The sequence below is a fragment of the Eutrigla gurnardus genome, assembly GCF_963514095.1.
Source record: "Eutrigla gurnardus genome assembly, chromosome: 5".
In the NCBI taxonomy this organism is placed as follows: domain Eukaryota; kingdom Metazoa; phylum Chordata; class Actinopteri; order Perciformes; family Triglidae; genus Eutrigla; species Eutrigla gurnardus.
This window is the reverse complement of record NC_139919.1, coordinates 27,576,357-27,591,356: the sequence shown is the minus strand read 5'-3', so window position 1 is coordinate 27,591,356 and position 15,000 is coordinate 27,576,357. Positions and strand designations below refer to the sequence as shown.

Sequence of the window (15,000 nt, the reverse complement as noted above, 5' to 3'; positions counted from 1 at the left end):
TCAGACGGTGCATCATTTCACTAATAGCAGCTGAAATGTTGCGTGTTCAGAGAAATAAGCAGCGGGGGAAACTGGGTCAGAGGGAAAAAACTGGCATCGCACCTTCCTATTGGTTCAGAACGAAAGGTTAGAAGAGATGCAACACACGCACACACACACACACACACTCACACACACACACACACACACTCACACACACACACACATGCACACACACACACACTGAAAAGCTAAAGGTTAATATTGTTCATGTGGGAGTTGCTGAGTTAACGTTTATCTCGTGCTCAACTAATGTGTGTGTGTGTGTGTGTGTGTGTGCGTGTGTGTATTTGTGTGTGTGTGTGTGTGTGTGTGTGTGCGTGTGTGTATTTGTGTGTGTGTGTGTGTGCGTGTGTGTATTTGTGTGTGTGTGTGTGTGTGTGTGTGTGTGTGCGTGTGTGTATTTGTGTGTGTGTGTGTGCGTGTGTGTATTTGTGTGTGTGTGTGTGTGTGCATAAGGCTTGTTTATTGTGTATCTGGCAATGAGTACACAGAGTTTATCCCCAGTTAGAGACAGAGGGAAGAGCCATATTGGTGTTCCATTAGTCCCATCATGGCGCCCCGGTGTCCCCCCTCCCCCATTAATAAAGCGGACCCTCTTGTCGATCAACACATCATCCGTCCCGATTGATCCGCCGCCGTTATCGGAGCCGACTGATCACTTTTATCTCACACGAAGAAACACCTGGTGTCACATCCTTCACTCGTGTCCGGGCGTTAAGAACACGCCTGCCAGCTGTGCGTAAAGAAATGGAGCATATTATTAAATTTTCACTCTCCATTAGCGTGTCTCTCAGACTGGGGGGGGGTTAAGAGTAACTGCCCTGAGATGAACTACAAAGTGGTCGCCCAAACGGATGGATAACATACAATAGGAGGTGAAGAAATGATGAACATCTAATGGGTGTTTTATAAGCCACTCAACGGCAATCCAAAATATATTTTATAAATGTTTAATTTGGCTTAATGAGGATAATATCAATAACATTACTGCATCCATTAAAATGCCTTTGTCTTAACACTACAGCCTATTATGAATCCCAGCAGGTTTTTTTACCCTCCAAACATCCATTAACATCCACATTAGTGGGTGGTATTGTCAGGCTACACGTGTGTAATCAGCTGACAGACACACACACACACACACACACACACACACACACACACACACACACACACACACACACACACACACACACACACACACACACACACACACACACACACACACACACACACACACACACACACACACACACACACACACACACACACACGGTCTCAGTGAGCTTGTTCCTCAGCAGGAGGCTCATTGAAGTCTCCGTCTTGCTTCATTTGCACTGATAATCACACGAGGTGAACCGGGGTTCACGCGTTAAATCCCCCCAGATGATAAAAAACGATCCTCTCCGGCTTTTCTCTGCCCTTTGTTGGCCGTCTACAAAAAAAGGTCACATGGGACTCTGGTTGAGGAGTCGCCCTCCCAAAAAAAAAAAAAAGGTCCACGAGCCACAAATCAGTCTGATAAAAAGAAGCGCTGGGATGGATCGGAATGTTGTGGGTGATAGCGGTGGCATGTCAAAGGCCATGAGACACACAAAAATCTAGACTGACTTAAAAAGAAAAGGCTAATCTGTGAGCAAACTCCCCTCTGAGGGAAACCAGATCCCTGGAACACGTTAACGAACACCGAAGGACGAGATCTCCTCAGAGGACCGGCCCGCTCTGCCGCATGCTAATAAAAACGTGCTCGTGGGCGCCGCGAGCGTGCACGTGTGTTTCTGTCTGCATGCAAATGCGTTTCGATGCCTCAGCATGTGTTCATGTGTGTGTGTGTGTGTGTGTGGGGGGAGCTCCTACACTGTGTCCATTCATCCTGTTTGCAGAGAGGAGCTTCAATCCGCTGACCTTTTCAATCTGGCCACCAGAACGGGAGTTATGACAACTGAGGCAGCCTTGTGCTGCTCGGCACAATAACACTCATCAAGAAGACGGGACGCCAGCAAACAAATAATAACTCTTAAGGCTCGTTTCCCATCGGCAAATAAGCGAAACGAACCCGGCGAAGGATTGTAAGTGAGAGGGAACGGCCATGCGATGTGGGAGACAAGAACGCTGCGGCTCAGGTGAGGAAACACGGGGTAATGAAGCTGCCGGGTGACGACCAGCAGGTCGGAGACCAACTAATGATTTTCACCGTGCATGTTATGTTTTACCCTCTGCAGGAAAAACGTCCGTCACAATCACACGCTGTGATTCCAAACGGCTTGTGTTGTCCGACCAGCAGTCCCAAAAGGTATTCAATTTGTACGAAACCAGAGACGAGCAGCAAATCTTCACATTGGAGAGGCTGACTAATGTTTGACGAGTGAAGCGAAGAGCTGGAGGACGGAGGGAGAGAGAGGGAGAGACACAGAGAGAGAGAGAGAGAGAGAGAGAGAGGGAGTGATGTCAGAGAGAGAGAGGGAGAGAGAGAGAGAGTTGTTTAGGAGATGGTCGGCGTCGGCCCATCTGTCGTCCACAAAAACTAATTCTGCAAACGGCACAACAAAGAGAGGGAGAGAAAGAGGACAGTGCACGTGTGTGGGCGTGCACGTGTCCCTGGGGCCGTGCACGTGTGTTCGTGCAAGTGCATGTGTGTGATGCTTAAACCCCCCCCTCTCCCCGGAGGGAATCTTCCTGTACCTGCGAACATGGAGGCGACTGAGCAAAGCTGACTGCAGCCGACACGGGACCCGAGTGAGACGCCCAAGGTGTCAGACAGACAGGCAGGCAGGCAGACAGACGGATATATAATAGATAGACGGGTCTGATGGAGCTGGCGTGTGAGAGCCAGAGCTGCGAGCGCGCCTCCAAACCGCAGTGGGGCTCCTCCAGCTCTGAGGCCGGGCTGCAACACAAGACGCGGGGAAAAAGAAACACTCTTTTCCTGCCTTCCCCCCTGTTATTCGCCAAAACCCCAATCAGAGAGCACAGCCGACCACGGAGAGAATGCTGCTGATTACATCCTAATACACACAAAGCCACACATATACAAACACACACACACACTGATTACATCCTCTCTGGTGCTCCTCTCTCCTCATCCCTGGTATCGGTTACACGGTAAAGCCACGCGGATCGAGGATCGGGAGTTCGGAGTTCGGGAGCTTAACCTCCAGTCCGAGAATCCGAGGTAGAAACCGTGCAGGAGGCTCCCCCCCCTCCCCCCTCCCTGCAGCACAAATAAACAGCTACAGCACAAAAATGTCTGGCAGACTCGAAACAATTTCCTGAAGGATCTGTCAGTGTGCCGGGGAGATGGGGAGAGGAGGAAGTGGTGGTGGTGGTGGTGAGGGTGAGGGGGGTGAGATCTAAGGAGGAGAGAAAATAGGTGGAATGGCAAGGCGGGAAGGGAGAGAGACAGATTAAGTTGCAGAAGCCAAAAAAAAAAAAGGGGGGGGGGGAGGGGAGGGGAACGGAAAAGGAGAAAGAAATTGAGCCCGTGGGTTTGGAACGGCGAGGTAAAGATTGTTCCACTGACGTCGACGAAATCATCAACTCGCTGCGAGGAAAGGCGGCGGAGCGCAACACGTATTTATTTGAAGACACGACGCTTTTCCCCCTTTTTTTCGGCGTCTCATCCATCTCACCCATCCATCCGTCAGCAAACACACACACACACACACACACACACACACACACACACACACACACACACACACACACACACACACACACACACACACACACACACACACACACACACACACACACACACACACACACACACACACACACACACACACACACACCAACTCTGACAACACACACGTTTCTACACCCGCGGGACCGCCGCCGGAGAAGTTAAATTCTCTTGAATGCACAAACCGTCGCACGAGCAGAACGAAGGAAGTGTGAGCGTGCATTGTATCTTCATGCACACGTCATTTGCATGCTATCTATGCATGTATATATATATATATATATATATACATACATATATTTATATATAGAGTAGATTTGAATTTGCTTATGTGGCTTGGTGCTTATTTGTGCACACACACACTTGTGTGTTTGTGTGCTCGTGTTACCGTGTTTGTGTGCCTGCGGTCGGGCTGGAATGGAACCCGGACATCTTGCCACCGAGCTGAATTCACAGAAACGGGCTTGGTCCCGGCCTGCAGAGCAGTATTTAGACTCTGTATTTATGTGTTTGGACGACCGCAGCAATCCCTATCACCGCCATGTGATTCATGTTTGTTTTGCTTCGCTCGCCGCTGATTCGATTCCATCGCGAAAGATCGCTTCTTTCTTTCTCCCCTCTACTCTACTCCCCCTTAAATAATAAAAAAAAAGCTTTCCACAGAAATGTTCACGCCATCCCCGGTCAGAGTTTCATCAGTCGCCCCTCGTTGTAGCTGACCAAGCATGCAGTGGTTTCCATAGCGAGGGATGCGACATTAAAACTAACAGCCTCTATAATTATACATCCATATTTCTCCGATGAGTTTGTGTAAACAAGCCGGGGCTCCGGCTGGAGGCCGAGGGTGCCGCTGAATGGATGTCGGAAAAAACAAAAGCCATTTCAGAGCGTTTGGAAACGTTTTCTGGGGCGACGCAGATCGAGAGAGAGAGAGAGAGAGAGAGAGAGATTTGAGCCTCAGCTATTGGCTGGAGAAGAAAGACAGAGAATATGTGTTGTTGGCAAAAATAAAAAGCGGAGGGCAAACAGCCTCAAACGTCTCTGATGGGAAGGCAAATGTGCAATAGTGGAGTGTTTTAGATGATGGGCTGTCATTGTTTCATCCTGCCCTTATGTTGTGTTTTTATTTAAATCAGAGATACATCATGTCAAACACTATTTGCCTCATGGACAACGATTCTCATGTTGTCCTCATCGCCGTGGACAAACACTCCTCTCCCTTCAGCCTGCTGCTATTTTAAGGATATATTTTTGTTTGCATGGTGGAAGGAAATTAAAGAAAACAAGTAAACTACTTCTCAACAGTTGAAAGAGAAAAAAAAAAAGAAAAAAAGAGACGTTCGGCAAATTAGTTTGTCTTAGTTGAAAAGGACGAAAAACAAGAAGAAAATAAATCAGCAGTGTTTTTGTTGGGCGGCGTTGGCTCTGTGGTCTCCTGTGGTCGGTGCGTTGAGAGGAGATCTAAGCTATCAGTTAACAAAAACGACTGGAACGCACTCTTCACCACACACACACACACACACTTCCATACGTGAGAGCAGCAATAATGGAAGGAGAAGAGGATGGGGCGAGGGAGAGGGAACTCACGCAGGATAAAATATTCTAATAAGATAAGCACGGAGCCCAGCCGAGGAGGGATGAGTGTCTGCATTTGAAGATGCACGGAGCGGACTAATTGAGATGAATACATGAATATATCAGCTTCATCTCGCAGCGCGACCGGCTCAGGCGTAACCAATGGTAACCATTCACTTGTAACTTTGCCACGTGAGCGAAAGCCCTCCCGTCTAAAAGGAAGTCCTCGTGTGTCCCACCCTCCCGACAACACCTCCCTCCCTCCCTCCCTCACCCCTCCAAACAAACTCCCCTATAATAAACGAAAGGCAATAACCGGCGACAATAAGGCTGTGCCTGCTAACCCCTCCTGAATGAAATATCCAAAGGACAAGGAGCAGAGGCAGCACGGACAGATTTGCAAAGCAAGCAGAAAGTCATATATTACACTGGCAGTCTAATAAACACTGTATTCCCTCACTGAGGAGGGGGGGTAAATCTCCTTATCCCGGGCCAGGCTGCTCCACCTCCACCGGTGCTAACCTGACCCGTTAGTTAGCCGGGGCTTTGAAGATGAAAATCCGTCCAGGCTTACCGATTAGCTGCTTAAAAACATCAATGGCAGTCACTAACGATCCTCCGATTCGTGGATTCGATAATTTACTAATTGAATAAAAAGAAAAGACACATTTGGGGATAAAAATGATCAACAGTACGATCTGGAATCAGAGGTATAACATGTTCAGCTTTTATGCTTTCATTTAAATCACATACACACCTTCACATGTACAATATGAGCGATAGAAATCTATTATTTCAGTTTCCGTGAGCAAAGCTGCCAAATATGCAATAAAACAATGCGTCCTTTGTTCCGAGTCCAACAACCGATGCGAAAGAAGAAAAAACGCTGCACAGTGTCCTCTCTCTCTCTCTCTCTCTCGCTGGTAATGAAAACATTTGAGTGGGTTTTTTTTACTGAGGGAGGTTACCAGATGTTAACAGTTATCGCTTCTCACCAAAAAAACACAAAAAACAACAATCATTTAATTGCACGTTAGAAAACGTGTGAGTTATTTTGCATCTCCGTAATCTGACAATCAAAATGCCTTTTGTCTTTTTTTTTCAAACGCGCCGCTGACAAACGCGACTGCCTTTTATTTATTCTTCTTCTTCTCCCTTTTTTTTTTTTTTTTTTATAGAGGCTGTGATTTGATTATGGTAATTTATGTAAACTCTAAAAAAATGACATTTAACACATTTTTCTAATCAGATTACTGTTATTGCTCTGCGACAGAACGAGCTGTAAATCTGGCTGTGTTTCTATTTATTTGTTTGTCTACAAGGCTTCGTTTTTGTGTGTGTGTACCTGCGTGGGAGTGTGTGTGTGCACATATGTTGTGTGTGTTTACATCCTTGCAAATCTAGGGCAGGCGCGGATCATGTGATCTGCTTGCTGCAGCCGGCAGGGGCCAGGGATTTCAACCTTGACCTTCAACTCTGCCAAGGGCAAAGACTTGTTCTGTAAAGAGGTGGAGATTTGGATGGAGGGTTTCTTAATGTGTAGGATGTTGTGTGAGAAATAACAGCGATAGAGAGGAGAGCCCACGCAAAAAAACAGGAGATATGCAACGTGCCTTTTAACATAATCCAGTCAGGTGTGTGAGCCTCGCAGACAGATCGCACCGCTGCATTAAATGCTTGTCAGAGATATTCTTAGGTTTTGCTTTTATTTATTTTTTCAGAGACGAAAATAAATAACTAAAAAATAAATAATAAAATAAAAAAAAGTGGGATTTACCCGCAAAGTCAAAGAAAGGCGTCGTCAAGAATGCAGAAACAACTTTGTTGTTGCCGGGAGACGGAGTTACGCATTTTCAGCACGGCAATCTTCTCCAGAGGTGAGATAGCAGTGTTCTGGTGGGGGAGGGAGGGGGGAGGGAGGGGGGAGTCGGCCGACGCCACGGCGAGATGGAGAGTGACAGCTGTCGGGAGGGATCAGGCTTACGCTGCCCGCTGCACTGGAAATCACAGGAGAGGAGGCGGAGTGCATGACGAGCGGCTGCCTCGTGGCCGTCCCCGTATTTAGAACGGAGGCTCACCGGCCCCGGCTAACCACTGGGAACAGATCACAGAGCAGTCACGCTACATTATTTCAATGAGGGGAGCAAATGGGAAAGCAAATGGCGGGACTTTTTCTTCTTCTTTGGCTCCGTATAAAGACGTGTGTGTGTGTGTCGCTTCCCTCTCTTTCCCGCTCTGTTGCTCATTTTCTCCATTATATTTCCTTCTGCCTTAAAAGCCTCCTCCTGTCTAGAATCACTCCCCCCCCCCCCCCCCCCCCCCCGACTCAGAACTCAGAACTCCGACCCCCCTGAAACGCAGCACGGCCATTTTTACTCACAAACAGCTCGTTCCATATCCTGTGTTTAGACAACGCGGTGAAATACAACCAGTTCACTCGCTCATACAACCGGTGGGGGGGCGGGAAGGTGTGTGTGTGTGTGTGTGTGTGTGTGTGTGTGTGTGTGTGTACATAGTGGGGGGGGGGGGGGGTGCCGATGGACAGCACAGGCTGGCGCTGGTCTGGGGTTTAGATCAGTACAGGGTTATCATTATGACCCCCCGCTGTGTTTCCGTGACCTCTTGTCCGTGAGTTTTGACCTTTAACCCCGCCCCCCCCCATGACTCCTGTCAGAGCTGGGCTTGGATATAGACGGGACCGTGTGGACGGGATCCCCTGTGGTGACTCCAACAGAAAATATAGACACACACACACACACACACACACACACACACCATTTGTTGCTTACTTTACCCCACACCTTCTATTGCTTATTCTACCTCATGGAAGGAGCAGAAGTAAGGGGGTGGAGGGGGGGGGGTGATCAAGGGAAAGACAAACGGAGCCGTGGAGTCAGAGTGGAGACCGGGGGGGGAGGGGGGGTGGACATGTAGAAGACGGTTGGAAGATTCAGTGGAATGTCCACTCCCCATGCATCTTCCTCGTCTCGTACGCTGTCTGCCACGGTTCACCGTTAATCAGGCCAGATAAGCCGGGTCTTTATGGGCCGAGCAGATTTACGCCGCTCTGCTGGCCGGCTGGTCCGCATTCCCCCGGCAGAGACGCCGGGATAACACACTCACATCTTCTAGGTGTGGGATAAGCTGGCCTTAAAGCGGCCTCACACACACACACACATACAGGACTCTACTGTACAGGAAAAACAGGAAAAGTGTGTTCACACACATTTGGCCATTGTCTAAATGATAGATGGAGTGTGTCGTGCATGTGTGCTCAGGCTGCAGCCAAACAAATAAAAGGGAGCTGTTTTCTGTTGCAAAGGACAACAACATTAACATAATACCGAAGCAAATACTCCACACGATTACTGCTGACACGGGGACGTTACCGCGCCGGAGCCTAATGATGATCCACCATCGGGAACCGGATCCTGCACGGCCAGCCTCCAAAAAGAACATGCTTCTAGTCTGAGAACTTAACATTAGCATAACACACACACACACACACACACATGCTGGCGTTGCACAATGGCAGAGACATGAGAGCGTTGCACAAAAAGCAAATTTGACAACAAAGTAAAGTGTTTTGTCTTTGATGTGGGCTCACCGTGGTGGAGATGCGAGCCCGAGCACGTGTCAGTAATGGAGTCGGTTCAAATATTTATGATGTAATCAGGAGACAATATGTGGAGCGGCAAACAGCCGGCTCAGGAAAACACAAAAAAACTCCCGAGCAGACGCCGAAAACGCCCGAGGTGTATTCGAAAAAGACATGTGGGTGTAATAAAGCTCAAAGAAGCGTTCCTTAAAGTCCACATGATACGTTGCCACGGGAGCAGACCGCCCCCCCCCCAAAAAAAGAAATTGTCGCTTGATAACATCACCAGCTTCATGCTCGCCTGCGTTCTGGCTTCGAGGGAGAGTTCGCAAATATCGATTGAACTGCTCCGGATCAAAAAGGGAAAACATATGTGGGGATTTATTTTGGCGTCGGTGTTTCCTATTAGAGAGAGAGAGGGAGAGATGATATAAAGATTAAAAAATATAAAGTAGCTTGTTTTTTATTTTCTTAACATCGGGGGGAATTCAACTTTGCACCTTCTGGAGGCGATTTAATAAAGTTAGAATGTGAAACCAGCCAAGGAAGAATTATATCGGTGTTCGTGGCAGAAAGATATGGGACGGGTTGGATTATTTAAAAAAGAATGAAAGTTTAGTTACGTCATATTAAACAGTATTATATTTATATATGGTGCTTCATGGCCTGCAGGGCGTCCGTTGAGCCTCTAACGTCACCGTTATCTGTGATCGCTTCATTGATTCAGAGAGGAATTAATTACAGATGTGAGCCTCCAACCGACGGCATGAACCCCGACGTTATCCAGTCGTTCCAGGAAATGTAGGAAATGACAAACATGAAGTCATCATTAGATCCGCCAAGGTAACGTCTAAAATAACTGGATGAAAATGTCACGCCGTGATAATCCCAGCCAACAGAATTAATCAAAATATTCTGATTATCATCAAAATATGCTTAAAACTCTTAAAAAATGCCACTAAAACAAACTGGATTCACTTCAATTTGTTAAAAAACTGATATTTGAATCGAGACACCAATAAGCCTTTTTAAGTGGACATCCTTTTTATGAAAAATAAATAATTATAAACAATCTGAAAACATTGTGGCAGTCTGATTTATTCATTACATGTCCTGTGTTTTTAATTATTATTTCTTTTCAAGCAGGCTTTTTCACTTCTCTTCCATTATAGTTTTATACAATATACTTTTTCAAGCCCTGATAATAGATATTCACCACAATCAACTTATTGTGAGTGTTCTTTTTCATTTTGATATCGTAAAACTGGTCACACAATATATGACTTTATTAAATAATAAAACAAAAGACAGCTGGGCACGCTAGATTTTACAAAACTCAAACAAGACATTCTTCTGGGACTATTTTCAGCTGCGGACTCGTACATGTTGGCTGCTGTAGTGAGTTTACAGCAGTGAACTCTATACATGGGATTAACTCAGATTCATGTTAATAATGTGTGTTTTTTTGGACAATGGCGGTCTATGGCATGGAGGTGTCATCCATCTTTATGAGGCTTTGGCAACGTGTTAGTGGGATAAATTCATCGCTGTTTTTGGACTTTTCATAGTTAAAGGAGAAATCCGGTCATTTTTGACCACATTTTCGTTGTCCTCTGGGTCATCCCGACTTATTAGAAGCAAAAAAACAGACAAAAATTGACATGACCTAGCTTGAGATGTATACCTGCCTGCTAGCCTTCCTGAATAGCTCAAATGCTAACCCACAGGGGCAAGTTTTATCTGCTTTCCTGGGCCTCAGAAAATAATTTCAAGACCTATGCAACACAGGTTGGGACCGTACGAGACACGACAGCGCTCGTTTAGCACAAATAGTGTGGCGAAACGACATAAATATGTGTTTTTGAATGGAGTTACCCCGTGAAATCACCCCGTTTTTGTCGGGTTTTTTGCATCTAATAAGTCGGGATAACCCTGGGGACAATGAAAATGTGGTCAAAAATGACCAGATTTCTCCTTTAATGTTGACGATTAGAAGATATAGAGCTTCACCAACCTCGTCCTTTAAAAGGGAACAGAGAATCTCCCTGGATGGCCACATTATTTCATATATTATGAATTAATCCACAGTGCAATGGGAGACTACAGACTTGGTGATCTGCCAGGTAAATCCCGATACAATCTTTGCATGTTTAAAGAGGACTTATCTCGCTCCTCCAGCACACCTTGAACTCTGCTCACGTCACACTCGTACCACTCTGATGGTGCAGAGAGTAAAACAGAGTAAAGGTGCAAATAAATCTCCTGTTTGGTTTCTGTTTGAAGGCTTCGGGAGTTTTCAACTGTTTGATGCCGAGCCGCTGCCGACGCTGGTTAGACAACACCGAGAGATTTACGTTAGTTTCTCCTCTAAATATGTCAGAACTCAACTTCATATATGATTCCTTGTTACAGCTGTGGGCAGTTAATGTCGGCAGTATAAAGAGGGACGTCGAGTTTGAAGATGCTCCTCGACTCCCCAGAAGAGAGTTGTATCGACACATATTTATTTCTAGTTGAACTATGATGCATCTCTGAGATCTCCTGAAGGGTTTCGAACACATATTTGAATGATTGTTGCCGACAGAGTCCTCCGCATGGTGAAAGACTACGCCAAGATCCTGAGAAAGGAGCAGAAGGAGGCTCCCAGCTCCAAAAGAGTCCTGCAGGGCTCCCGGGTGCTTGAGACCTCTTAAACATGCCTTCCCAGAAACTGTCGGGGTTGCAAAGGCCACGTTGGACCGAGTCTCCGGCGCTCTGACCAGCGTGAAGCGTCAGGTCACCTTCTCCCGCTGTTCCACCTGCTGCCACCACTCCAGTCCAGGAAGATTTAAACCTGACTGTCACTGAGGAGCCGCCAACACCCGGCCCAGAGACGGCTGAGGTGGCACCTCCACCAGCTTCTCCTGCTAAACCTCCATCTCTGTCGAGGCCAGGGAGGATGTAAATTACCCAGAAGCCACCAGAGAACCAGACGCTGCTGCTGTTCCAGCTTCTCAGACACCCCCCGCTGAACCTCCATCCATTATTGAGGTTCAGCTCGGGGAGGATGAGAACCTAAAGCCCACAGTAGAACCAGACTCTGCTCCAGTTCCTCAGACACCCCCCGCTGAACCTCCATCCATTATTGAGGTTCACATCGGGGAGGATGTAAATGAAAAGACCCGGACCCTCCAGAGAACCAGACTCCCTGACTCCTCCCCCTTTTACCAGCGGTTATCATCACAGAGGACGAGCTGACCCAATGAGAAGAGCTCTTTGGACCAGCTTTAAATGATTGCCTTGAAGTATTAAATGTACTTATACTCCTAATGGATGCATGATGAATACATTCAAGTTTAAGGTGTTAATGAAATATATTACAGTCCCACTTTGTGTTTCTCTTCTTTAACACCAACTTTTTATTCCACAAATACTTGTTCATGATATAATCTTAACTGCAATCATTATCTATAATATTACCCCACAATAATTAGGCAATAATAAATCACCCAGAAACTGTCTGACGCACTCAGAGCCTTTCCTTCAGTCAATATCGTGATGCCGCAAAGCATAAAAACTCAATTATAAGTAAAGCGTGGCGGTGTTATTATCAGTGAGTGTACAAAAAGAAAGTAAAAAGCAATCATCGTGCAGAAGGTGGTCTTTTTTTTAAAATCCTACGCCTCATTTTACCGGTCTGCAATTTACTGGGTCATTTTTATAGGAATTCTGCAAGAAATTGCTGCATAATTCAGCAATAATTGCAGGAATTCTCCGGAAAAGAAAAAGCTACTTTTACGCCGAAAAGAATATGAGTTCATTATTCGTTTATCATCGGAAAATAAAGGCTCCATTAATGTTGAACTCTGTGCTTTCATTTATAATTTTTTTTGCATGTCCAGCTGGCTCTTGTTCCCCAAACCACCATGAAGCAAAACCCAACAAAGCGTCGGCTCCACCTCATGACTTTATTGTTTTTTTAACCTTTTAAGGGCCGAACAAACCGAAACCATATTCATCTAATGTTCACAAAACAAGACCGAAAGTGTATTTTAGTCCAAATATTAATGTTTAGAATTGTTGTTCTTTACTTTTTGGGGCTCATTTTAAATGTGGGACAAGAAGAAACCAGTGAATCTGTGGTGCGGCCATGTTTGTAGTCATATGAAAGAGAAGAGAAGCTACTGAGTCGATTGATACCAAACATCCTATGGACTACAATACCAGCTGACGAAGGCGCAGCACCGTATTGGACGACAACGACACCATGTGACACCGGGTGTTTTTCCACCATGGCAAAGAAAAAAACACTTCTTGGGATATTATTAGTGAACAATTCTGAGATGTCCTGTAAAAATAAAGTGCTGGCTCGTCTGATATAATAATATAGAATTTCACATCCTGTATGAGTGAAAAAACCCTGAAAATGGTGTTTAAGTAGTAAGAGTAGTACTTTGAGTAAAAGGTCAGCGGAGATTGTAGGTTTGTGTCCACGTCACCGGGTCGTTGCTAAGCAAACGGCAGCAGTGGCCATTAAAAATAACAGTTTCGCCAGGAAACTGCAAGGTGTGACTGAAATTCAGGGTTCCTACACCTTCTCCCAAAGTCGAATTCAAGCACTTCAAGGTGCATTTCCATGCTTTTCCAGCCCCTTCCAGCTGTGGTAAACTCCATATTTGTACCAATCCAATGGTCAGTATTTAGTCTACTTATTATGTCACTTGTTCATCACATTAAATGAGATGTTATTGTCCTCTAAACAACCAACATGATGTTTGGAGACAGCTTTTTTACAGAAGGACCACAAATGAAAGGAAAACTAATTCACTAACAGATCCACAGAAATATAATCACCAACTATTTTCATCATCTGTTCATCATCAAAAGTCATTTTTTCATAAAGAAATGTCAGAAAATGCTGTTTTCAGTCCAGAAAATATGGAGATCTTCTTCTCTCTGTTCTATCATAGATGTCATCAGACATTTCAAGCACTTTATTCTAAATCCAAGCACTTTTCAAACCTTGAGAACACCACATTAAAGTGTTTTCAAGGATTTCCAGCACCCGTTCCAACCCTTTTACCAGCGGTTATTGTCACAGAGATCGAGCTGACCAATGAGAAGAGCTCTTTGGACCAGCTTTAAATGATTACCTTGAAGTATTAAAATGTACTTATACTCCTAATGGATGCATGATGAATACATTCAAATGTAAGGTGTATATTAAATATATTAAAGTCCCACTTTGTGTTTCTCGTCTTTAACACCAACTACGACATTTCAAGCACTTTTCAAACTTGAGAACAGCACACTACAGTGTTTTCAAGGATTTCCAGCACCCGTACCAACCCTTTTGGAGATTATTCCCCCACTTTTCCACTTAAATGAAGGTTTAAAGGTGTTTAGAGGAACTCACAGGTGATGTAGTAGTTGTAGTTCCTCTTGAACTCCAGGCCCATGTAGTTTGGGCTGAACTCCTGGAACTTGATGGTGAACTTGATGTCCTTCTCGGGCTTGTTGCAGTTGACCAGGACGTTGGGGTCGAGCACCGTGCTGCAGCTCTCCGCCTGCTCCCTCTTCACCAGGTACAGCTTGTAGAACTCGTAGTCCCGGCCCTGGTCCGCCTTGGGGCAGATAATGTCCAGCTTGTCCCCGATGTCGGGGTAGATCACGAGGCCTTTCCCAGCCACGAACCTGGAGGAGGAGGCAGAGGAGATAAATTGTTAATAACACGCAATAAAGGAAGTCTGGGGAGGAAAAAAGCAGCCACATAATTCAACAACAGTTTACACAATCTTAATACTTTGAGCTGCAGGAGTTATGGGTTTAGATATGTCTGGGCTTTTAAGAGAAGAGCGTCGTTAATTTACGCCCCGAAGAAAAAAACACGACATGCAGCAGCTTGACTTTGTTTTACTGTTTCACACAAATCCTCTTTAAGAAGTTTCTTTTCATTCTTGGATCCAAATCAAAGCTTTTATACAAAAAAGAAAAAAGAAAAGTTTTGCAAGGAGAGAAGAAACAACATGGCCACACACAAAATGGCTGCCGAAGGCTTTGGTTCACGGACGGGATTACATCCGAAGATCGCCACGGATTCTTTCAAATAAGACACAATATCTAC

The 15,000-nt window shown here is 45.6% G+C and overlaps 1 protein-coding gene across 1 annotated transcript in view; it reads right to left on the bottom strand.

Annotated features, from left to right (window-relative positions):
* efnb1 (ephrin-B1) overlaps positions 1-15,000 on the bottom strand; it is a 66,843-nt gene that overhangs the window by 28,036 nt on the left and 23,807 nt on the right. The window contains exon 2 of the mRNA XM_084010510.1: positions 14,293-14,570. Within this exon, the coding sequence (XP_083866636.1) occupies positions 14,293-14,570 (278 nt within the window). The remainder of the gene's footprint in view (positions 1-14,292; positions 14,571-15,000) is intronic.